At 37.3% G+C, this 26,874-nt stretch overlaps 1 protein-coding gene across 14 annotated transcripts in view; it reads right to left on the bottom strand.

The window, feature by feature from the left end:
* ARHGAP8 (Rho GTPase activating protein 8) overlaps nt 1–26,874 on the bottom strand; it is a 90,680-nt gene that overhangs the window by 43,025 nt on the left and 20,781 nt on the right. For 6 of the 14 annotated variants that reach the window (XM_040565024.1, XM_040565094.1, XM_040565015.1 and 3 more), the window contains 4 exons: nt 19,734–19,871; nt 8,728–8,815; nt 5,872–6,003; nt 2,754–2,840 (listed from right to left, as the gene is read on the bottom strand). In XM_040565024.1, the coding sequence (XP_040420958.1) occupies nt 2,754–2,840; nt 5,872–6,003; nt 8,728–8,815; nt 19,734–19,871 (445 nt within the window). Of the gene's footprint in view, nt 1–2,753; nt 2,841–5,871; nt 6,004–8,727; nt 8,816–19,733; nt 19,872–23,609; nt 23,762–24,392; nt 24,504–26,874 lie in introns of all 14 variants that reach the window. The other 8 variants (XM_040565089.1, XM_040565033.1, XM_040565116.1 and 5 more) reach the window with 4 other exon arrangements.

Below are 26,874 nucleotides of genomic sequence, written 5' to 3' on the forward strand. Positions count from 1 at the left end.
CCTGAGAGTCTGATTTGAATAAAAATAACTGACTTCCATCTGAATGTTTTGTGATTTGCATAGATATGAAAAACACTGCTTTAAACTACACTGAAAAACAGCTTTCCCATAGCATTACAAGGCTTGCTAACAGAACTGTTAACTTCTTTTACGTGGCCAACAGACCACGTTGGTGTTATTTAGGTATTCCTCCCTACCAAAAGACAAAATAATGGGACTGTAGACAAAAACTATGAAGTAGTAAGTGACGGGCAAGACTTTCAAAGAGTGGACAGTGTATACCCTTGAAGTGCTGGGCCATCATTATGTATCTGTTTTGGAAAGGGCTGCATAGCTTCTAGGAAACAACTTGAATAATAAGGCTCTTGTGACAAATTGCACAAAACAGACTTTCAAATTCGAAGTACCAACTATCAGTAGTTAGGTCTTGAGTTTCAGTTACAGGTGGTCCAAAATAATTTCATATTTTTCTGCAATACAAAATATCTGTCCTGTAATGAATTGTCAAGAAAAGTAGTAGGTGTTTACAATAAAAACTGTACTTTGCTGCAAATTACTTTGATAGCAAAACTGGAGAAAAATTCTCTCACAGTAATGAATTTATCAGTGAACTGTCAAACATATATACACACTCTCCCTCTAGTGGGAGATGGTACAAATGCAAGTTGCTTCAGAATTTTAGGAGCTTTTAATTGCAAAGTGCAAAATTTTGCTAGCAGACAAGTGATTTTGTAACTCTGATAGCTATCTGTCCGTGTGTGTACAACTTCAGAGCTTTTCAGCTTGTCTTTTTTCCAAGCATTATTTTTTTTTTGGCCTGTGATTTCAAAATTATAAGTAAGGGCTAACAAAGAATTCTCTGTAAGTGACTTAGGGACTTTTCAGAGTTTACTCATACTTTCAATTATTTTCTCATAATACTTAGTATTATTATGACATAGTAATTATGACATATGACATGTCATAATAATCATTATTATTATTCTCAGTGTACAAATTTCTGTTGGTCATGTGGTGTTGTTTTGTTTGGTTGGTTGCTTTGTTTTTAATGAGTAGAGTATTACCAGATCAGAGTCAAAACAATTATCCAGGTATACAGTGGTAAAAGTTGAGTACAACCAAGAATACCCAATCCCGATGAAAGCAGGGTGTTCAGCAAGATGATCATGCATCTAAGGTTACAAGTCCTGGTTTGAATTTTCTATGCCAGATACAAATGCTTAAGTTTATCAGTATCACTCATTTTCACATCTGAAGTAAACAAGGATTTAAATGCCAGTGTATCAGTGTAACATACTTTTGTAAGAAAAAAAAAAAAAAGTATTAATTTTATTTATCATCTTAATATCCAGAGAAAATGAATACTTGAAAAGTAAACTAACTTCTTGTTTTCTGAGTATTATCAGCCAATTATTATTCTAGACAAATAACATGGTGGTTATCCACCTGTGGGTCCACCAAGCGCATTAACACCCAGGGTATGTTATTCCTGTCAAAAATTTGAAGTGCAAGGAGGGTTATAAAAGTATGCGGCCAAATCCTGGAGCCAGTACTGGTTCCATGCTGTGGTATGATCACTGAGTACACCCAGACAACAGCTTTCCTTCCCCACTAAGCTTTGTTCCTTAACCACACAATGCCTGGCTTGACATCTTACGCCTGAAGCTGACTTCTCGATACCCCACAAATCATTCGCAGCTGCCTCTGAGAAAGAAGTTGGCCATGTCTGAGTCTTTTAATACAGATTAAGAATGTTTCTGTTTCCTTAAAACTTCTGACATCTCCTACTTCTGTCACACTTTGCTCACTAGTGGTCTCTGTCCTGGATCTCTGGCATTTATTTCACTGCCAGTCAAAATAAGTATCTACAGTAATTCTTCTTGTTTCAAGAACAACAGATTCCAGAATGATTTCAAGCTGTAATTATTTTTTTATTTTCACATGCTTCTTGCATGTTCCATTCTGTCTAGAATTTAGATTTCCCCTTTATAATTAAATAATTTGCTGCCATAACAGACATCAGTAGTTCGTTCGTTATGGTTTCTCGAGATAAGTTGCTTTATTCCTTTAACCATGAGGACATTCATAATATATTTTGCAAAATGTTAGAATTTGAAAGTGACAGAAGTTCAGGAGCAAAATCTTAAGAAATCCCAACCAACTTAGCACTTATCAGTATCCGTCCGTTGTTGCTGGTTTCATGTAGCTACTACCATTGGTTTCTACTACGCAAAGGAAAAGAATCCACCAGTAAAATACATTCAACATTATACCCTCCATCTCAAATTCTTATGGGTACTTCAGGGCTTATCTATTAACTTTGAACACAGGAGTAACATCATTCCTATTCATCCCAGCATTTGAGATCAGATCAAAGGTTAAGCATTCATTATCTGCTTTACCATACAACCCAGTAACTCCAGTCAGGGACCCAGTTCTCTTGTGCTAAGTACTGTTAAACAGGACAAAAAAGTCATTCATGGGCCACAGAATAATTACGTTTTAAAGTGGTGTTTACTTTAACATACCAATGAACCTACTATATATCGAGACTGCCTTTTCTTAGAAAGGAAAAATCCTCTACCCTATTATTCATAACCAAGCTTAAACTCACCTTACAAGTTCAAGGCAATTTAAATGGGTGTTGTGCTGTTACCTGACATATTTTACTTCAAGCTTTTTAAGAGCGAATTATTAGAGAACAAATCATCCTTAAATAAACAGAAAAATGTGTTGAATAACCTGCCAAGTACCTTATAAGAGGTTTAAAAATATTCCACAGAATTTTTATGAAGTTCGTTGGATGTACAACATACAGTGCTTTAAGGTTTTTCTTATACCTAGTAGAAGAAAATGAAATTGTTAGAACATTTTTCATTATCACAGACTGTAGAATTGAATAGATAAAACTGAATGAAAGCTATTATTACAGCAATATCATACAGCATTCTTAAAAAGACCTAATTCAGAAGAAACTCAATATGAAACGAATGAATAAATAAATAAATAAAAGGTCAGTTTTGATGATACAATAGTATAACATTCCTAAACAATGTCTGTTGTCTTGAGAGCTTAATAACTGGAGAGTGGAAGGGAAATTATGAGAGAAGTGGCAACTTGAAAAAAATTGAGAAGAGAAGGAAGAATCATAGAAACCGACTTTCCTTCATTTCCCACTATTTTCTGCTTAAAAGAGTTTCACACTGGAGAAATTTTCTAAATTTTCAGATGTAAAATTTACACCTAATCTTTTTCTTTCTTACTACTTTTGTCTTGCTTTGGTCATTATTACCAAAGTTGACACAAATTACACATTGTTTTATATCAGATGGTCCCCTTCATTTAAAACAAAAGACTTTATTACAGCGTTGCCTGATTTTACAGTGTTATATCATGGTACTCAACAGATCCTAGTAGGCTGAAACTGAAATGGAAACCAGGCTGCACAAAAAGACTCTGATTTTATTCAATCTTACTGCAAAATGAAATTGAGAAAACACATAATCAAATACCCTGCTTTTCTATATAAACTGTTTCTTATAGATTGCTAAGTTTTATTCCCAGGAGGGAAGCCTCCCTGGTGTTCACCATTCATTGCTAAAAAAAACAATCATTAACTATTAAGAAAAATCTTCATGTAACAGGTTATGGTAAGAGGAAAAAAGGGTCCAACTCAGCAGTTACAACAGCTTTTCCTTTTGGGTTTTAACTGGGCCCATATATCTTTGAATAAAAATAGCATTGTTTTTACAAAGCCAGTATCATACACAAGCAAGAACTATCCTCCTGTGCAACAGGCACCACTGCGGATAAGAATTCAAATTCAATGATAAAAACTAACAAGCAGAGCATCTAAGGTGTTTTACTGATGTTTATATTTTAAGTCTTTTTTGCATCGTGAAGCAACGTCATAAGCCATTACTTCTATGGAAGTTTACATACTTCACATTTTCCTGAGCTGTAATCAAATGCCCAAAAGACTTCAGTGAGCTTCTGCTTAAAAACAAGATCTATTCTTTTGAAACTATTCCAGTTAAACATTTACTTTCATGACGCTAGCTAATTACTATCTTCCTTTGTACTCTCTTCTTTCTTTTATTTGATCCCCAAAACACATGCATGGAAGAGGTCTGAAAGGTGCTTTCCCCTCCCCCCCCCTCCCCCAATCTGGCTAGTACCGCTGAACATTTATGTTGTGCTGTAAATACCGCTGTGAGCTTCTCAATGACAGTATGCTAAGAACTTCATTGTGTATAAAACGATGAGTGTAAAGTTGCCTGCTTTTTCCCAGCTACCTGGTTTTATCTGTTCCTCTTTGGTTGTCCTGCTTTCTGGGTTAGGATGGGAGAACAGAGAAAACAGATTTCTGGCCTAACCCAGTCACACTGTACACCAGAGGTATTCGCAGGTCAGAAGGCAACAAAACTGAAGAAGATATTACCCCTCGTAATGCCTCTCCCCATAGCACTGCTGTAAATTAGTTCGGGATTGTCTCATAAGAAAAAGAATACAATAGGGTAGGCTTCTAGTTCCTTACAGTGATTTATTTTCAGGAACCGTCAGAGTACAGCAAAAACCAGTATTGTAGTCCAAACCTTTCACCAAATACAAAATACAGGAGATCCCTTGCCTTTATTCTCCCTTACCCTATTTATAGAAGCAATAGATGCATTCTAGTAAACATATTCAGAAACCTACTAGAAAAAAAATAAGCTTTCTTGGTCTGTTGCTGAGCCAAGAGCAGTCTCTCATGAAAGCAGTTAGATGCTTCAGATGATACCTTCCCACTGCAGCTCTATGCACAACCTCATTTTCTTGCATAGTGGATTTTAGAGTTTCAGAATGCTACTGGGTAAGATTCAAAAGACTGAGCTCTGGCACTAGACAACCAAGTGTTTTTGTACACATTTCAACTTCCATTTTCAAAGCAGGGTGGTGTGCAGTGTGAAATGCTCATGTATTTACATTCCAGCTTAGTCTAGAAACACCCAGTAATCTTTTTCACAGTGTCTTTTTGGAGATTTACCTCTTGTTCCAGCTCCAAAATGGAAAAAAATTAGACATGTACAAACCATCTCCCCAGTACGCACACAGTTGTACACTTCCACTATCAGCAAAGAGCCATTTATGTATGTTCTTGCTTCCAGTCATGTTGCTCTCTTGAAGCCAACTTACAAAAACAAGTAAAACAAGTAACAACTTGCAACCAAGTAAAAGCCTAACTCATTTCAACAGGAACTTACAGTTCCATTGATAAGTACTCATTTTCAGAGAATAAACATCAGATATTTAGTTTTCACTTTTGAAATGCTATATATAGAGAAGCTTTGGCCTAGACCACACCACATCCAATCCCCTAAAAAAGAAGTCAGCAGCAGTAGCCATTGTTGCTCCAAAGGACAGGCATATACAAAGCGCAGGGGTCCCTTCAGGCTTTACATATAACAATGAATGCCACAAGTGCTGTGTGAAATGATCTGTTAGAAACTAATCTCTCCCTTTTCATATAGACCCTAGCCTTAAGATGATTAAAGGTTCACACACAACTGTGAGATTATAGAGAATGATGGCTAATGGCGTGCCACAGGCTTCTTGTTAAATAGTGCACAGAAAGGCAGCGCCTCTCAGTTCTTGATCCCGAGGCTTTTCATATATTTGTATAACCATTCCAACACCTAGGACATTTGTGAGCACTTTACAGACGATATTTATAAGAGAACCAACAGACTGAGATAATTACAAAAATCTGCAATGGCAAAATAAACTCAACAGCTAGCTGCGGGTGGATCGGGATAAATATGCTTCCTTCACAGAAGTTAGCTACAGACATTACACAAAAGAATGAGTAAATCAAATATTTTGGAGACATACTTCCTGTCAAATTCTTTGTAGGCAGTTTGTAACCATTTCAGAGATGGTTTATTCAGACTCTTCAAGCCATAGTGAAAGTAGACAACCATATAATCATTCTCTACATACTGGTCCAGAGTATATTTCAAGTACCTGAGAAGAAAGAGAACATTTTAATTTTAAGACAGTTTACTGGATGGGATTCTTAACTGAGAAATAAATGTGCTATTTTTGCTCTGAACACTCATGACTGCAGATTCATGCTTGCTTCAATGTATTTATCAAAAAAGTTCGTCTTGCTTTAGTGACAGTGTTGTCAATAATTCCACCTCAGTACAAAGCATGAAATTTAAATGAACATAATTAATTACAAAAATGATGGTGTTCACAAATCACTAAAAGATGAAGACAATATAGGACTGTGCTTTCCAAGAAATGCTTTAAAGGATGCATTTTAACTGACAGTGACTTCTATTTTTGCTGTTTTTCTGGTCTTTGTAAATTCCTTTCTATTAGCCAAGTTTTACTTTTCAAAATAATACGTCTTTTTTTTTTCCTCTCAATTTAAACCATTTTAAATTCTCAAAAAAATCCATTAACCCTAATTACTGCTAATTACAACTGGTTACTGTAAATTGTTTTCTTGAATATGTTTGCCTTTCCCCTGTTTGTGATATAGGGACTACATTCATAGATCACTTCCTTTAAAACTAATTTAAAGAACTACACTACTTATCCCATCTTGAAATAATACTGCATGTTTTATAAGAAGATTTCTGTACATTGATTCTTTTATGGTATAGCGTAAGATGCTTTTGTCTTCCCTTTCTCCTACAACTGAAAACACTGTATGGTCTATTACACAGCTCAATGATTCAAATAAAGCAATGATGGAGGAGTACAATCTGGCCTCATTTCTTGCTGTGTCAGATTTGAACTTTCTCAAGTCATTCTCAATGCTATCTTATTATTCTGCAACAGAGCCCCAGCTATCATTCTTAACTGCATGTAAGCCTTTTTCATTCAACAAAATAGTCTCCAGTGACATTTATTAGGCTGTGGCTATTTGCAAGTATGAAGGACACTGAGTATTCACCTATGCAAAAGCAGATAACTTCACTGCTACACTGCACTCCCACAGTCTTACTGATCTACTTATTCGCCCATCATACTGTAAATCTTAAGACTGAGAATAGTCCGGGACAAGGAATGCCATTTCAATTAATATAGTGCTGTTTTGATCCCTGACTTGAGTATTAAATGTTATTTTAATGGAAGTAGTGGTAACAGTTGTTCAAGACTTGGAAAAAAAACAAGAAAAGAGTCTGAAAAAAGAGTCTGAAATCAAAATATACCTAAACAGATACTCTTACATAAAGAGAGCCTCATATTTTATTTTATAGCATGCAAATTCCTTGCCACATTGCATACAGAAAGCCTGTACTTCTAAAAACAATCGAGAGCTTTCTGGGCATAAAATAAACAATGTTTCTGTACAATTACCTGTTCCATGCCTGTAACAGAATTGGAGGGACATTATAAAAGCTTTACCAAATCAATTCTCTAAGTGATTTAATCACAAAACACCTGCCAATCTGGATCTACTCCACAGTTTTTTCCTCAAAATTCAACATCTTAGGCTAACTACTATCAAGTGATCTACTCTAACACAGATCACTTGATAGTTACATTGGCAGCTTCACATTCAGACATTTGCCTTCAGTTCTCTCTCTTAGCACAGACTTTCAAAGCGAATTTGATGTAGGCTCAGATACAGAAAAACATTTAAGTGTTCAAGTCCAGGAGAGTCCTAGGGCTAGAAATCCTAGTTTCATCAAGGTGCCTCCCTGCAGAACTGAGGAAGGTATTTAGATCTGATAATGTGGATTGTCACACTCCTTTCTTTGGCATTTCCTATTAATCTGTGCAGGTAACTCCTCCAGGTTAGGTGCTGACTGGTGTGGCTCTTATTCCTAGGTGCTAACGCTCCCCATGTGTTACACAGCAAGCTTTGGCTTAAGGCTGTGGAGATATGCTAGGCGTGATGAGCACACAAATGAAGTAACATGGTCTCAAACACTCCTCTCTGCTTCTCAAAAGTTGAGATAAGAACACTTCTGTCCTTCACAAGGGTGATGGGTACTGATGGTTGAAAGGTGCTCAAACATTTTGGCAATGGTGGCTGTACAAGAACTCCAAAAAGATTTAAAATACTTAATAAGAACAAGCATTTCATGGCGGAACAGATCTCATTGTAATGACAAACTGTGAGTCACAGCAGAAACATGTCCTTGCTGCAGCAAGTTTATAAGGAAGAACATTGTGATTTTACAGTTATATCCTCTTTTAAACAAAAAGAAATATTACAAAGTGAGATATAAGAGAGCTAAGTATAATAATATTGTACTTAATGCAGGCCATTTTATACAAAGAGGAAAAACACTAACACGTAAATAACAAAAACTTCTTGTTAAGTGATTTAGGAGCTGAAGTATAGCCAATTAAGGAAAATCTTGCTATTCATGAGAACATACATATAGAGCACTAAAATACTAGAATTCCTCCTCTCTTACTGGTCCTCATCATAAATTCCATTTTAAAATACTATCAGAATTCATTAATAAAATCATGACACCAAGTTAATTTCAGTACACAGTGCATTGCTTCTGCTAGTCAATATTCCAAGTGAAGTAACTGACGGTTTCATCTACATTTCATTGATTTAGTATTAACACTAGTAGGTCATGCATTCTTTTTTCTTTTCACTCTCTGCCTCCTGCTTCTCTGCCCTGAAAGCTCATTCATCTGGAAACAAGCTAATAGAAGTTCACACATAAAATGTAAAGTAGTCCACACAGAAGATTGAGAGAAACTTACTCCAGCAATCTGGTGTGATTGAGCTGGTGAGAAGGGGGCATACGGCAGCAACTGAAGGTAATCACCTTCCTTCCAGAATTGTCATCACCTAGTGAACAAAACAGTTAGTAAAGACAACATTCACTTACTTATGCAGTGAGACCTCAGTGATCTGAAGGAAAGGCTTGTATCTTCTGATATTGGGAGCTACCTTTGTATTTCTCAGCTCTACTCAACACCCTGTGAAACTCCATAATCAAATAACGTTGCCTACAGAAATCAGTTTGGCCACCACTGTAGTGAAATGAAGCAGCTGCTGGGCAACTGAGGCAACTAAGCTGAGAAAGTCACATTCAAAGGGTGGCTGGTAGTATGCAGCTCCTGAAAGAGAACAGTTAAGTCCTCTCACAGAATTCAGGAATGGAAGAAAACAGGCTGGCTTTCTCTAGTAGTCTTAGAAGTGACATTTTCAAACTCTTCATGCCTTATTTCTGGAATTTATAAAAATACTGTTCTGCTACACACGCTTCTGGCATCTGCTTTGTCAAACATTTAAGTCAATATTTTAACCAAATTAAGCTTTCTTAGATACTTTTCCAAAAGCACTGCTACATTCAGATCCAATCTAAAACAATAAATAGGGTAAACACCTTTGCTTTTTATAATCTGAAGATCATTAAGACACCATCCTTTCGCCCCTCTGGCAAAGCACATATTGTTGCACTCCATTTCTTTGTACTCTTCAGCTCGTGACAACTTCACCCATGCTGTCTCTATAGACAAGGCTGGTGATCATGCCAATGCCTACCCAACACTCAAGTTCTGCTGTCTGGAAATCCAGACTCAGAAGTAAAGCAATGATCATACTGAAGGTAACTGCACTGAAGACTGTGACGTGTTAAGATTTTAACATATATCTATACGAAAGATATCAATTCTATTAAAATAATTCAGAAATATATCAGAAAATCATAGAATGGCTTGGGTTGGAAGGTACTTTAAATATCATCTAGTTTAAAACTATTTCCCTTTGTCCTATCATTATCTGAACAAGCAAAATGTTGCTCTCCATCTTTTTTATAAGACTCCTTTAAGTATCGAAAAGCTGCAATAAGGTCATCCTGGAGCCTTTTCTTTTTCAGGCTGAATAGCCCCAGCTCTCTCAGCCTTTCTTCATAGGAGAGGTGCTACAGCCCTCTGATCAACCTCATGGCCCTGCTCTGGACCTGCTCCAACAGGCCCACATCCTTATGGTGCTGGGGGCCCCAGAGCTGGCTGTGGCACTCCAAGTGGGGCCTCACAAGGCAGAGCAGAGGGGGACAATCCCCTCCGTTGACCTGCTGCTGGCCATGCCTCTGTTGATGCAGCCCAGGGTGCAGTTGGTCTTCTGGGCTGCAAGCACTCACTGGTGGCTCATGCCGAGCTTTTGGTCCACCAGAACCTTCAAGTCCTTCTCCTCAGGGCTGCTCTCAATGAGTTCTTCTCCCAGTCTGTCCTCATGTCTGGGGCTGCCCCGACCCAGGTGCAGCACCTTGCACTTAGCCTTGCTGAACCTCCTTAGGCTCAGGTGGGCCCACTTCTCGAGCTTGTCCAGGTCCCTTTGGATGGCATCCCTTCCTTCTCTTGTATTGACCACACCACTCAGCTTGGTGTCACCTGCAAACTTTCTGAGGGTGCACCCGATGCCACTGCCTATGTCATTAGTAAAGATATTAAATAGCACTGGTCCCAGTACAGACCCCTGAGGGACACCACTTGTCACCAGCCTCCACTTGGACATGGAGCCATTGACCACCACTCTCTGGGTGCGGCCTTCAAGCCAATTCCTTATCCACTGAATGGTCCTCCCTTCAGCGGACCAGGATGTTTCAACTGAATTAATATTTGAGACATTATTGGTCTAATTTCAATATCCAAACTAAGCTATATTTAATCCTTGCTTCTATTTCCATTAAAACATTGAAGTTTGGCTTTGATATCAGTAGAGTACAATAAAGTTAATAATTTGCCTTTTTTTAGATATTCTTTATAATTGTTGTTCTCCTTCCTCCTCTGTATGTATGTATGTAGCTGGAATGAATAAGCAAGAAGTAAAATGGGGCAAGTTAACTCTATAACATAGTAACTTAATGAATAATAAAAAAAAAATCTTACATTTCTATGACAACTGGGTAGAAAAGCTTCACCTGTCCTAGTTTGTATTACTGATGTTGATTCAAATTACATGATCTGAATGAACAGAGTATTTCCCAGCTTTAAAAACACACAGTTTCCATGAAAACCCACCATTGACAGTAATATGCATCCCAGAGGTCACAATGGGACAGTATTGGGTTTTATTATTATTATTATTATTATTTATTTATTATTATTATTATTATTACTTCTTCTTAAAGCAATTCTGTTTTAGGTGTGGTAGGAGAAAAGGGATGGAAGACACAAGATTAACTCTTAAGGACTTTTCACTTATGAATGCCGACTGGGAGACATCTTCTGCATTATAATTTCCAAGCCTGTGTTATCACCAGGAACCATACCCATAACCCTTCCATTGACTTGTCAAGCTCCATCTTGAATACCAGTTAGGTTTTTCTGGTTCTTGCTCATACTGCTCAATGGTTTGACAACATGCAGCCTTTCTTTCTCAATTCCAATCTAAAAGTCATAGCAAGTTTGAACAAATTTGTTTGTGGGACAATGACATGACTCAGGTGAAACAGCTCTTCTCCTCCAGTATTGTTTAGCATCCTGAAGGAATATCTAGGCAAGAATCATATCCCCTCTCAGCCTGCATTTTGCTGTTTACAAACAAGTTAGATCTCTATCTTTTAAGAGTCTCCCTTCTCCGATCTAGCTATTTTCTACACTGGTCCAGTCTTGAATGCATCTTTCCTAAACATGGGTGAGTTAACTTGTCAAGGTGAAGAGTTAGGTAGGTGTCAGGTGAAGAGTTAGGTAATAAATTGCAGATGAACATCACACACAGAACTTAAAAGATTTTCTAATAATATCAACATCATCTTTACTGAAAACCAAGATGAAGTATTAATTTAATTTGACAGCTATAGCTGGATTATCTCTGATGTCCACCCCACTCCCATTTCACAGATCATTTTTCTCCTTTTTCTCTCTTTATAAAACCAAAGAAACTTTTGCTATTTGCTCTAACATCCTTTAAAGATCTAACTCAGCTTTACTTTTAGCAATTAACACTTTAGTCCTGTAGTTTTGACTTCCACAACATAGTTTTCTCTGCTGGATGGTGACTTTCTCCTGTTCTTTTTAGGTTGGCTGCTTATTTTTATTTTCTTTCTTGAAGGTACTTTTTCATCCCCCATGGTCCAGTGCCCCCTGCCACATTAATGATAAATTCTGACTCCTGTGTTAAATAAGGTGCTTAAGCACCACTCAAGGAAAGATATGCATAACAACACAATTATATGTACTCAGGTACATGTATATATTGCTCTTAAATAGGCCATAATTTTATTTCCTGAAGTTATATTTAAGTGTCTTATTTGATGTTCTCAGAGCACTTATAAAGGCATTATAATGTGATAAGCATTAATATGAATGATGTACTTAAATTAAATTAAAACATTAATAAAAGATGTTCTCTAAATCATGACTTGTTTGTGGAAAAACTGCTGTGTTACAGTACACTGTGGAATATTATATTTGTTAGAGACAACCATTTTTATGAGCAAAATAAATCCAAAAAATGATTCCAGTTAAATTACTAAATGAGTCACTAATTGTTACAGTTGGTTGCATTCAACTGTCTGATTTAAAAGGCAGAAAAAAACCACCTACCTTTATAAAAGAGTGCAAGCAGATACGCTTAGAACTTTTCTAAACACCATTTCCTAGTTTCAGTGATGGGAAAATTAAGCCAGAGTGGCTTTGTCAAAACTACCAGCAGAGCAGAGAACAGAATCTTGTTTTCCCATCACATAGAGCCATCAGGGCAACAACCACAAATCTGAAACACTGACTGAGAACCTCAACTTGACTAAAAACTAAATTAAGCAGTGCCAGGTTCCCACTATTGGTGACAGATAATGAAGGGAAGAGATGGCTATTTTTGCATGGGCATCAATAATGCTTTGAAAAACATAATTTTTTTTAGAAGACACATGAAGTGTTGATGCAAAGCCAAGCAGATCTCCCTTGCCCTCCACCAGAAGGGCTGTGACCGAGCACCCTGCAAAATTCCTGTTGCTCTAGAGTGTTTGCTTCTCAGTCCGAAACAGTTTGAAGCCCAGGACTTTGGGGATACAACTTTTACCCAACCACGTGAAAGTGCAGTTTGAAGGGTAAAGTGGGGAACAGCAGTCATAATTAACAGAGTGCAATTTGAAGTATGCTGATTTTAAACCAGCACAGAGTATGCATTTGTTCCACAAAACCTGTATTTTCCTAGTACTTGGAATTAAATAAGTTAGAACAGAAAGACGCCTCAACTCTCTACAGGGGACAATGCAGAAAAAAAAAAAAAAGAAAAAAAAAGTGCAATTTCAGCTTTGTTCCTTGATGTTTTACTTTCAGGTCAAAAATACAGTTTTGTGTTAATCTACTTTGTTCCACATTACCAAACACTTTCAGATGATAACCTGTTCTACAGTCCCTGGAGATGTGCTCCTCCCCTTATCCTTCTATACTTTTTGAGCTCCAAGCATTCCAGAAGCATTCCCAAAGATGGAGTGTCTTAACTGCGTGGGCACCCAAACTCCTCTAACCAACAATCTCTATCTTCCTGCCCTTATCTTTTTCATGTCGGCAAATCCCCTGGCTCAAATTCTGCCCTCATGCACAAGAAACGTCTGATAGATTTCTCTTGCCCATGGACAGGAGGATACTGCCTTGATGTCAGTCCCTTGGTATCATGCAGACGCATTCACAGGTAAAGTATGTATATACAGAAATCTCAGGCAGTCTCAGGACTGTGCACACTGCTGAGTCATTTCTGTGAGCTCAGCCCTGCAAAACCAACCTCCTCCTCTACGCTTCGTGAGTAAAGAGGAGTGTGAGAAGTGCAGTGTCCAGAATAAGATTTATGCCCATTAAAATACAAGATATCCACTGGCATTTTATTTGTGTGTATTTCTCTGAATCGGATATGATTCATACATCACTTTTGATATCAAACTTTGCAGTACCAAAAAAAAAAAAGTTACAGTAAGAGACAAGGAAGGGCACGTGAGAAAAGGTATTGTTCTCCTTTTTAATTAAGAATTTGGATGGCACAGCACTTACTGCTTCTTGCAAATTAAGTTTTTTTTCCAATGATACAGATCATTCCGATTTGCAAACAAGATCTTTTGAATGCTGCAATTTTAGCATGACTTTTTAAATGCCTTTATTCTGATGATCCTAAACATTACCATTTTATAAGTGAAAAGTGAAATATTATTCTATTTCACTGAAGCTTGTCATTATCAATTGCAATTACAATTACACCACAAATTATCAATTACAATAAAACAAAGTGAGATCCTAAAGTCCATGGAAGTTTTGCCATTGGTTTCAGCAGGAGTAGAAGCTGGGACAAAATCCAGGAGACATGCTACGACAGTGAAAAGACTTGCTCCTGTATCTGTTTCTATCACAGAATTTAAGCTCATGAAAATTAGTTTAAATCTCAATTACACTGTGATAAATGGTAAGACAAACTGTGCTTTCTAGCCTCCTCCTGCTCTCTCTGATTCAGAGAAATATAGGGTTGCGAAAAGGCCATTATTAAACTTCTATGTTTTGCCCAGGCTGAGTAATGGATGGACAATAAATACACCCACAATTAATACCATATGGGTCTTTGCCCATCAATAATGACAAACTTCTCACTTGGCTAAGAAATACACAGGCAAGATATCTTTGAGTCTCAACGTTAGAGATAACAGCTGAGTCTCAACATTAGCAGTAGAAGCTTATACCTTTACATGTAGAGACTTGAGTCCTCTTTCATCTGGCACTGATCACCCTGGCTGATCATACGAAAGTACATTACAATGGATATTTTAATACTTCAGCTTTAAGATGGCCAAAAATTGTGATAATGAGCCAGCTGTTCATCCTTCAGGACAGAGATTGGATTCCCCGAATAGATACTGGGAGTGACATCAACTCTAAATGCCAAGTCAACCCATTTTGATTTCACAAAGTTCTCTCTTTGTATTCATCCCTCTGAATGCTCCTCAGGTTCACCCATTTATTTAGAAACCAATTTTCTGTGAGAGGATGGCACCTGCACTGTACCTGTCTAACTCTGGAAAGTGCTAAAATTGTAATTAAAATCAAGTATATGCTCAGGAGGGTTCCTAAAAAGGAACTACTGTAAGTGACTATTTCAGAGATTTCCTGCATCAAGACCCTTATACATTCCCTTTGGAAAATAAATATTCCCCATCAGAGATTCTTCCATGGACAATTTTTCTTCTAAATTTTGACTAAGAGAAATACTTTGCCACAGCACATTTTCTTCAGGCCAGATGAAAGCAAAGGGACAGATTGCTTTTTAGTGTAATTAATTATTTACATTTCATCTGTGCTATTCTTAAAGTATGGAAAATTAGCTGAAATACCAGTGAGTTAAAGTCATTCCTGAACCTAACGTCTAAACACAGGTACATCTGGCTGATTCTCTGTATTTTCTCAGATTCAACAAGAAAACATGTCCATATATTTTGATGAAATTAACTCTGCTCTGTCTTTAAAAGTGACACTATTGCAGGCTGATGTTCAAAAGTGAGAAAAGGATTTGTTTTATTTGACATTCTGAGAAGGAAATAGTTGGAGAAAGAAGCAACAGAAAAACTGTCTCAATGTGGAAAATCCAAACTCAATTCCTCCCTGAAGGATTTGAACCCATGTATTTAAAATGACAACAACCAAATGGTTAGAACAGGCTTCCTAAAGTGCAAAGTCCACATTAACATCTTCTCTTGTACTGCAGATAAGTTACAAAGCCCTCAGTTTCCTTTTTGAAAAGTGTCCAAGTCTTAGGTCTCTCCAGTTGATTTTTTGTTTTCACCAAAAGGGTATTATTCTTGATATAATGCCAAAGATAACAATTTCAGGAATACCCTTTGCAAATATGATTTACTTTGTCCATTTTTTTTTCTTTTAAGAAGAAAAGTTTTAAACACAGTTCTTTCTGGTTGCACTGCAATTTATATACTACGAATCTGCTCCTGAAGGTATTGCAGGAAGTGGCAAAGCTGTCAGTGATATGGCCTGAACGTTATAAAGACCCATGTCTTAGTCTTATTAGGTAATTCACTACTGTTTCTCCTTACATGTCACAAAAACTACATTACCACTATCTTTCACAGTCTGATCTACGTAGCACAATTTAAATCAGTTTCTAATGCACAAGTCTAAAATCATAAATGTGTATGAAATGAAGCTCAAAGAAAAATATAGTCAGTCTCTCCCAAAGAACCAACATTTCAAATCTTTAAATATAACCAGAAAAGCAGAAAAAATGATAAGCAAAATAGGGAGTTAAAACAATAACACACTTTACTTCCATTAGAAAGTTTAATCAAACACATAAGAAGATGTAACTGGTAGTTAATGAAAACATAAGCATTGGGGACAGACTCATTCAAAATCATCACACGTTAAAAAAAAAAAAAAGTACTATAAAAAGTTATCAGCAATGATATTATAGCAGCAAACCATAGAAAACTGGGAAGCTTGATACATCTTATATGCTTATATGTCCCTTCCTTTTTGCCACAAAAAAAAAAGTCTACTTTCTTTTTAGGCAACAGACTGAAATTTCTCCTTAAAGATGGAAATAAAAAGAACCAGCATTGCAGAACTGTTCCATTTACACGTGCTTAGAATAGTCAGCTGCACTTTGGCGTTAATGAGATAAACCAACATAATTAATAAAAAATAATTAAAGCTTACACCTTTTAAAAATATTCCCTGTTTTTATTTATTTGTTTCACAATGTATAAATACAACTCAGAAATCTCCATTGCACGTAGTCAAACCTATTGTTATAGAAAGCATGTACAAGTCAATTTACAAGAAGTGAAGAGGAATCTTATTTTTTTTAATAACTTGGAAATTAGATCATTGTAAGAGATGGGTAAATCACTGCAAATATTTTCACCTGAATTCCTTCTTTTTCTTCAGTCACTTCAAACAATACATCTCATTGTCTTTCAAGGACAGAATTTAAACTGAAGGAACAGCTTTTAAAATTGCTTTAAAACAGCCATTCCAAACACTGAAATTACACTTTCTCTTTTTCAAAGAGATTATTAAAATCATAATAACCAAGTATTAATCATTTTAAAACGATTTGTTTCAAAAGGGACGGGCCTCTTGCAAGATGGGAAAGAGATCTGAAGAGCTCATCCTTTCCTCACTTGAATGTAAATCCAGAAAGCATTCAAACCTGACTCCACTCCAGTTAACAGCAGGGATAGGGAGGTCTCCTTTTGTGGAGGTGAAGCATGTCTTTGGATGGTATTTTACCTCCTACATGTTTCTGCATGCATATGCACACCTCTATGTTCCCATCTTATACTCTACTATCAGAATTATTTTACATGCACGTATACTGCATTCTGAAGCACAGTTCCTAGCTTGTGCTTTGCATTACAATTGTCCAGTAGACTTGCAAAATCCCATCATGTATTTCTGACTGAAATGGCAGCTAAAGTCACTCTTTTCCAAGCTTAGACAAAGACTAGGGGACATGTTTTCCCTACAAAAGACTGCTATATTAAGGCGAAAAACATCATAGAAAATCCAATCTTTCAGCCAAGATTCATCTTGCGAATACCTCCACTTACTTCAGCAAATTTATACCAGGAGCATACCTAATGTTTGGATTGTACTCCAAGCAAACACTGATATGAAGGAAGTTCCAAGAAGAATCAATGAATACTACCACTACCAGGAGGTTTCTTTAAAAACCACTATTGTTTTCACTCTAGACTACACTTAAGCACATTCCCATTTTCTAATACAGGAATAAGGCAAAGGCATACACATAAAATGAAGGCAGTTGAGACTGATCTGGAATGGACAGGTTGGTTATCACTCTGTCCCCACCACATGTACTCCGTTTCACCAACAGTAAAAGTGATGATTTTTAAAAGGAGCTGTTCCAGTATATTTCATCATCTCATCTAAAACTTAACCCTTTTTTGAGTTCCCCCACCATTTTAATTTTTCCGAGTCAAATGGTAGTGTCAGTCTGCAACTATGGAAGTTGTGGTTTTTGTTTGCCTAGGCAATAAGTGAACTTTTACTTACTTTTTAAAATGAGCAGGGAATGTCTTATTGGTCAGTCAAGCAGAGATTACTAGGACTGCCAACTTGTTCCCTTCCCCTCCAGTACAAAGGGACAGAGAAAACAAAATTTTTCAAAATGCAGACCCAGGGGTTTCAGCTCATCATCAGGCAGGTCTGCCTATAGCTGTAAAAATCATAATGATTCCTCCCAGCAAGATAAACACAAAAGGACCCTTTAGAATTACCACCACTAAACCAGACAAATACCAAGTGCTTCTGACTTCCAGGGCAGCTTTGACTGAATGAAAAATGAGGACGAACAACAAATGTTTACTAAATAGTTGTGCATTATTAAAGCTGAAGCAGTAAATATATGGCCCACACAACTGGATCTTGAGTATACTAGCAGGAGAAAAAAAAACTCTTAATAATGTTTTAAAAGAGAGCTCCTTCAGTAGCACTGTCTAATAAAGCAGATGGGAGAAGTTCTTAGAGTGACTCTGGTGTATCCAATGTGACTGTTAACACATTATTTCACACTTCGTCAGTTTGATTTCCATGATTTCATTAATAACTGTTGGGATTTCCTCCATCCCAAACTGGTGCTTGAGCGAGAAACATCCTATTGGGCTAGTAGGCAGTAGCTTTTTACTCACAAGAGTGTGTATGTTATTCCCTTGTTTATGGATAGGAATCTTATGTTGGGGTGTTAGTTTTGATGAAGGTAAAAGGTAATTATTATCCTGTGTATAACTAGCTTCAAGAAGAGACATTAGTATGGGTAAAATTCTCATTCCACTACAGTCAGAAGTCAAACGACAACAGTTTTTCCTACCCTATTCAATCAAACTTCTTCAGAGGACTGGTTTTGCTGAAGGTCATACTCATCTGGATGACATCCTGTTTATGGCTCAAATTCAGAAGGTGAATACCTATAACTTGAGTTCATCATTTTCCAGAAAAACCACAGGCCCATCATGCCCACTTAAGTATGAGGTGCAAAAAGTTTGTACTATTGTGCAATCTTAAGCTTCATTAGAACGAGCGGTGTTAAATTTTTTTATTTCTTATTGTATTTTTTTTTAGTTCAGTACTCTGGTTATTAATATTAGCTTAACAATTGTGTTAATTCCCAACGTAAACCAAACGGATAAAAAAAAAAGTAATGTATACTTTAAAGAGGTGCTTTTATTTCATAAACGTGCCTGCATGTCCTGTATATTGCCAGAAAGTTTTAAAACTAAATAACTGTAAACATCAAATGATCCAATATTCAAATATGTTATGTACCCATAACTTCTCTCCATATCACAACATAAAGTCAGGTGATAAATGTAGTTAACATTTATGCCAACAGTTTCCTTTCTGTCTTTTATTAGTTTTTATACAGTAACCCATATCTCTTTAGCTGCATGCCCTTTCCTGAGCAGACTAGAAAAATGATTACATGTGTGGCTTCACAACACTTCAGGTTATTCAGAAAACAAAACAACTTATCACTGAAATAAAGTACAGCTCTGTTACAGCCACAGTTAGGACTTAGATTGTAATATATTATTATGGTTATATTTTAAAGCAAGATTAAGCTCAAATATTTGGCTAATATGTCAGCTTTAGAAAAGCAAGGGATCACGTTACTATTCAACTACTTTTCAGGATTAAGGCTGAAAGTATTAGCATGATTACAAAGCATCACCTCGAGGAGTACAGTGAGAAAAATATGGTAAGGGGTTTAATAATGTGAAGTCATGCTCTTTCTCCAAACATACCTGCTAATTGGATGATGCCGTGTCTTGCAACATCATAGTAGGGGTGATTGATATTTAGCTCAGTATCCTCAAATGGTGGAGACATAAATGTTTTTTCCTGTCCTGACTGTGCATCTTCTGCTTCATCTTTCTGCAGTTCTAAAGAAGCAAGCAAGAATGCTTAAGTGCTAGTGAACAAAGAAAAACTTTTGCCTCTGATGAATTATTAAGGGGGTACATTTTTCCTCAATCAAAAACACAGGCCTTGATCACCATTTGTTTCATTTTCAGTTCAGTTTCTTGCTCTTTCTCCACTCTCCAGTGTGGAAAAAACAATCTTCTAATAACTCAAAGCTACCTTCACATCCTACTTAAAGTTAGTATCTGCTGCAATGCTCATAAATACCTTGATAATGACTGGACAGCTGGCATGCTGTGACCTCGCTATTCACAACTGCTGTTGTTGTCTCATTATTTCCTAGACTCTCACAATCTGCTTGTTGTATCCATCTACATCTTCTTGTCTTTTACTTCAAGGTTGTCCAAACGGGGAAGTCAAAGTTTCAGTATGCTAATGCGCATTGACAACTACTCCATGTGTGCACTGTCTGAAAGCAGACTTGCAAAAAGACACCTTGCATGAAGGTATCAAAGTGAAAAAAAGCCTCCATCTTAACTGCATGAAAATCCACCATTTTCTTTAAATCCTTCAACCTTCAGAACCTGCAATAAGCAAAGCAGACAAATGTCGATCCATCATATACTCCAGCTAGAGGCCAAGCTAAGGCGCTCAAAAGATCATCTCAAGCCCAATGAAATCAATAGGCATCTTTCTCCCCTTGCCCCCCCCCCCCCCCCCCCCCCCCCCCCCTTTAGTAGATTCTGGACTAGATCCTCAAGTTAAAATCTACTTTGCACTAAAATGAGCATACAAAGTCAATCAATCTTGGCTGAAGGTTTGGTTTGGTTTGTTATGTTTTCCCCAAACTTCTTCCAAACTTTTGTACAGTTCAAGAAGGAATGATCCTAAGTACCTCCCCAGATCAATGCAGATTCTGGGATAACTGCTGGCCTTAAGGTTGCCACACTATCCAAGTGAATGCTTCCTAGAAACTGACTAGGGGCCAACAATAAGGCCAACCATACCCTGAGGTGCATCGAGCATGGCATTGCTAGTGGGTTTGAGGGAAGTGACTGTCCTGCTCTGTGCTGCGCTGGTGCAGCCTCACCTTGAGTGCTGTGTGCAGTTTTGGGGCACCACAATATAAGAAGGACATAAAACTATTAGAGAGTGTCCAAAGTAGGGCTACAAAGATGGTGAAGGGTCTAGAGGGGAAGACGTATGAGAAGCAGCTGAAGTCACTTGTTTTGTTCTGTCCAGAGCAGAGTAGGCTGAGGGGAGGCTTCATGGCAGCATGCAGCTTCCTCACAAGGGGAGCAGAGGGACAGGCGCTGAGCTCTGCTCTCTGAGAACAGCAACAGGACCTGAGTGAACAGCATGGAGCTGGGACAGGGGACGGTCAGGCTGGATGTTAGGAAAAGGTTCTTCACCCAGAGGGTGATCAGGCACTGGAACAGGCTCCCCAGAACAGTGGTCACAGTACTGAGCCTGACAGAGTTCAAGAAGCATTAGGACAACGCTCTCAGACATAGGGTCTGGTTTTTGGGTGGTCCTGAGCAGAGCCAGGAGTCGGACTCCATGATCCTTGTGGGTGCCTTCCAAGTCAGGATATTCTATGATTCTATGACTGGAATAAACATTATATTAACCCATCAACACACAAGTGTCTTGGTGGCTTAAGAGAAGAAAACATAGAATCATAGAATGGATTGGGCTGGAAGGGGTCTTAAAGACCATCTAATTCCATCCCCCCCTACCATGGGCAGGGACATGTTGCACTAGACCAGGTTGCCCAAAGCTCCATCCAACATGGCTTTAAACATCTCGAGCATGGGATGGGGCATTCACAACTTCTCTGGGCAACATGTTCCAGTGTCTCACCACCCTCTGAGTAAAGAATTTCCTCCTTAAATCTAATCTAAATCTTCCCTCTTTTAGTTTTAAACCATTCCCCTTTGTCCTATTACTACACTCCCTGACAGAGTCCCTCCCCAGCTTTCCTGTAGGCCCCCTTTAGGAACTGGAAGGCTGCTATAAGATCTCCCTGGAGCCTTCTCTTCTCCAGGACGAACAACCCCAACTCCCTCATCCCCTCTTCATAGGAGAGGTGCTCCAGCCCTCTAATTATCCTTGTGGCCTTCCTCTGGACTTGGTCTAATATGTCCATGTCCTTCTTGTGCTGGGGCTCCAGGTGGGGTCTCACGAGAGCAGAGCAGAGGGGGAGATTCACCTCCCTCAACCTGCTGGCCATGTTTCTTTTGATGCAGCCCAGGATACAGCTGGTTTTCTGGGCTGCAAGCACAAACGTGTAAAGAGAAGGAAAAAAAAAGTACATACACATAAAAAGAAAAATTAATGTTCTGCTAGAGTACACCACACCCTGTACATCATCCATCTCTATTATCATACAAGTTTTTATATGGTGGAATCAGCAGGTTTATCTGTAACACTATTAGTGCCACTTAATTTTAAGTCCTTCAAGAGTGTTTCGCCTTCTGATAATTTTGTATGGCTTAAGCACCACCAAAGATACACTAGGGCAGACAGAATATATTAGGTATTGATTTCAGCCAGATTTATGTACCAGTAGCTAATACGTGTCAGAGAAAAAACCCTCACTAAATATTTTTGAATGCTTTACACTCAGTTTCCCAGTATCTTTCTATTCTATAAATGGTTACATGAAATCTTCTTGTCTCATTTTTGTTTTTAACATGGTTAGTACCAAAAATTTATTTCAAAAGGATGAAAATTGTAACCAATGGCTGGGTTTCTCAAAGACAAAGAGCAGTCGCAACGTATATTTTTTCTTAAATTTGTTTATGTTTGAATTCAAATTAAAGCTTCCTCAGAAAATAAAGCAACAGTCCTATTAGTCTCAGTAAAAAAAAAAAAAAAAAAGAAACCTGTGTTTAGAAATATACCATTAGAGTTCTCCACATACACAAAAACTTAATTTTTTTATTGTCTCCAAAATCTGTATTATTCTACCATTTAGAAGTGTATCATATATAAAGAGCTACACTAACCTCAACTGGAAAAGTATTCTTTCCCTTTAAAGAATGATTTTTTCCCCAAAGCCAAAAAGAACAATACAAGTATAACCCAATACCTGAATTTCACCATTTTCCCCCTCTATTTATATATTTAAAGTCACATTAAAATGCCGAAAAACAAAAGCGCTGATTTGTTTAGTAGGTTTCCATATCTGAGCACTGTAACCACCCTAAGTAACAAAAAGTTGCAAAGAAAATAGAGAATGTGACTGGGTGGGAATGTGAAGCGGGAAATAGAAACTATGTACCACAATCCATTGAAAATTAACAAGCCTTATTAAAAGTGAAATGTATATTCAAGTTAAAAACAGAAACAACTAATATTCCAACTACAGCCTTTAGTACAGAGAGGTGGATGCCAATTCCTCCTGTAAATATATATATATTTTTATTATATATAGTAATAGACAGTGTTCCAACAAGCCGGATTTGTAACCAAGTACAGATAGCTATCTGGCTTTGAAAAATGGCAAAGAACTAGAGAAGCAAAATATGCATGACCATTTGTACTGCAGTTATTCACAGGGACTAAAGCAGTCCCAGCAGTAATCACAAACTACTTGAAAAGCTAGTTAACCCTAACGTAGTAAATAATTCTTTGTTTATTCTTTTTCTTTTCCTTATTTTTTTCCCCATACATGAACAAGAGGACTGGATCTCAAGAGACATTTCCAAATAAACACAAATAAAAAAGATTAATTGTTCCAAACTGAGGAAGACCTGAGCTCCACTTTTCTCCTGCAAATGATAGGAGTTTATTGTCCTGCTTCATGAGCCATAGCAGAGGATCATCTGTTACCACTCACACTGCTACTGCTGTTCAACCCTTGCTGGGAGACACCACAAAGGGCCTGATCCAGAACTTGCCAAGGCTGAGAGGAAAATTGCTTTCCATGGATTTTGAAACAGGCCTTAAGAATAGAACGCTGGCCAGCTGCAGTTGAAAGTCATGCCATAGAGAAATCGGAGCTAAATGGACCGTCAGGGAGACTGAGGCAGAGGGGGAAAAACAAACAAAAAAAACCTGGAAGACACTTGCTCTGGAGTTCAGCCCGACATCCTCAAAATCTCAGGGGAAAAAGAACATAATGCTGATCTTTCAAAATGACGAGCCCCCTAATGCCATGGTCATATTGCTCAGGTCGACTAACATCTTTGGAGATAACACACAATACAGCAATCTCTATGCTCATTCAATACATGTCTCTTTGGAGTAATGACTCCCATTTGTGCCACAATATGTGATGATGGTGATATTCCAACAGCCTAGAATTGCACTGGGAACATCTACCAATAATTCATAAGAGAAGCATGTATTAAACTAACCTTCAACCCTAATGGCTTTAATAGGGTACCTATTAGTACAGTGACTGTAACTCATATGGGATTGCTCCAAGAAGCGTTACAAAATGCCAGTGAAGCCTCTCATTTACTGAACATGCTCTATTAAATGACCTGTAACTCTACACAGATGCCATTTGAAGTATAATAAAACATATTTACCTATTTCAGCTAACTTCTCATAGTCAATCTCAGACATGTTTCCCTTAGGAGGAAGTCTGCGCAGATCTTGCTAACTGATTCGTGCAGGATGAAATGGTTGTCAGGTCAACCCTACAAAAATAAACGAAGCTGTGAGCACAGTGTGCCATATTTTACACACTACACAGGTATAAAAAGAAAAGAAAAAAATAACAGTAACACAAATCCTCCTACCCAGTTATTGCTCAGGAACAAACTCATTTGCATTTAGGCACCATTTTCCTAGAACACAGAGTACTACGAAAGAATTTTAAAACAGCAGTCCAAAAAGAAAGCTGCATATAATAACAAGACTACCAACCAATTGATCTGTTTTTATTTGGGGGGTTATTCTACAAAATACATTATACACATTTGGATGATAAACAACAGAATTTAGGATTAATTCACTTTTATAAACAACATTAATCTTCTTTATATCTTCCTAATTGTATTTCTCTGATGAAGATACATACTCCATACCCTCACACCAAAGTCACTTCTATGGCAGCCATAAGGTTTATTACAGGAAAACATTGTATACCTCACGTTGCACATGCAACAGCTTCATGAAAATTTCAAGTGAGCATTAACATACATAAAATCGAAAAAACAGCACTTCCTGTACCTAATCATTGCTTTTTGTCAAATTCTCTGCGGAGCACTTCGTAAACAGAATACTAAGTAACACACCCAAAGAGAACATCAGGAGCTAAAAATACTATTTAGAAGCTCTGTTTTCCCAAGCAGCTACTCCAAGTAGCAATAAGGGTACTTCCCTTAAATTAAAAATCCAGACTCAGATGGGGAGGTGAGAAAGAAATTGAGCTTTTCAAGCTCTCCTTTTAATTTAATTTCAATACCCTGCTTCACACCAGTTTGTTTCCATCTAAGCACGTTAAAAATAAGATAGGTAAATTTATGGTCTGGTTGTTGAGAAAATGCATATACAAGCACATTCTTCTCCTCTCCCAGGTTACATATTGTACTGTTACTTCAAAGCACTGTAACTGGGAAATTACCCGATGCCAAACAAACAAACAAGCTAAAAGACCAGTCTGCCTGCTCACTGCTGCCCACCCTGCGTATCCCACAGCTTAAGGATGCTTGTTCTAGACCCATGAGTCCTCAGACTAGATACCATCCATTTTCTTCTAACCAGAGAATGGATATCTAAGTAGTTTTCCAGGAATAAAATCAATATTCACATCAACAAAGCAAGCAAACATCTGCTTAATTACAGGCATATGTTTACCTATTTCTTTGAGGAGGGATTAGTCATTAGAGTGATCACAGTTATTGGGTGTGTGAACTAGAGTCAGGCTGTCACTGGCTGATGCAAAGTTTAACTTTCGGTTTCAAGTTTATGCAAAAGAAATGAATTTGCATCCTAGTATATGACTACAACTCCCACGTACTACAGTAAAACAAGTACCTGTTAACAGTCACAATAATTAAGAGCTTCTAATGGTTAGTGAAGCTTTTTTTTAATTTCATAACATTTTACAGATCTGATACTAATGTAATAGTAATTATCACCAAAGGCAACCATGCATTTCCATAACTTGCTGCACTGTAGATATGGTTCTACCACTTTGAAGATTTTCAAACACAAACCAACTATTTCATAATAATTATATTCATTTCTTCTTGAAAATTATCGTCTTCATTTTCAGCCAATTTAAAAGCACAATTTACAATTTACAATTATTTACACCCAATTTAAAAGCACATATACTGGGAAAAGACCTAAACAAATATTTTCAAGAGAAAATTTTGCAATTCCCCACTGAATAACAATTTTCTTAAAAAATTAAATTAATTCTGGGCCAGATGTATTTCATTTTGTGTTAACTTTTTTCACATGATATTCAAAATGAAAATACCATTGTTGTTTTAAAGTTATGATGCAAAGAAAACACTTAGTGATTGATATTCCAACCAGTGATTAATTTGTTCATTACTATTTGGAATGGTATTTCGACATTTCTAAAATTAACAATTAGCAACTAGTGTGATAATGTGTGTTTTATTTAACAACTAATTTGTGACAGGTATTCTAGATGAATTGCTAATTGATGCAGTTTGCTCATAAGTAATTGGTATATTACCTGACCATGTGTGCCTGTGATGGTGAGGAGCAATTGGTACATAAGTATGTAATTCGGCTAAACCAAAAAGGTGTTTTTGAAGCAAAAAGCAGTTTCAAAATAAGGTCAGGAAAGATGATTTTTTCTACCTTACTTGAACACTTCCTTCCCAGCTTTTCCTCCTAAATGAAGTATTTACATTTTGTAGGCATATTTTATTTCAACACAGAGTAGTTTTCAAGGAGCTCCAAATTAAAACAGAGCTCACACTTGTATTCCACTAATTTTAAAGTCTCCAACTCCACCAAGCATTTAAAGCTAGCCTTTCAACCCTCTGCTGAAGCTGGAACTTGACCGCAATAAGCTCTTTGTAA

This window comes from Cygnus olor, chromosome 1 (assembly GCF_009769625.2).
Source record: "Cygnus olor isolate bCygOlo1 chromosome 1, bCygOlo1.pri.v2, whole genome shotgun sequence".
Lineage (NCBI taxonomy): Eukaryota > Metazoa > Chordata > Aves > Anseriformes > Anatidae > Cygnus > Cygnus olor.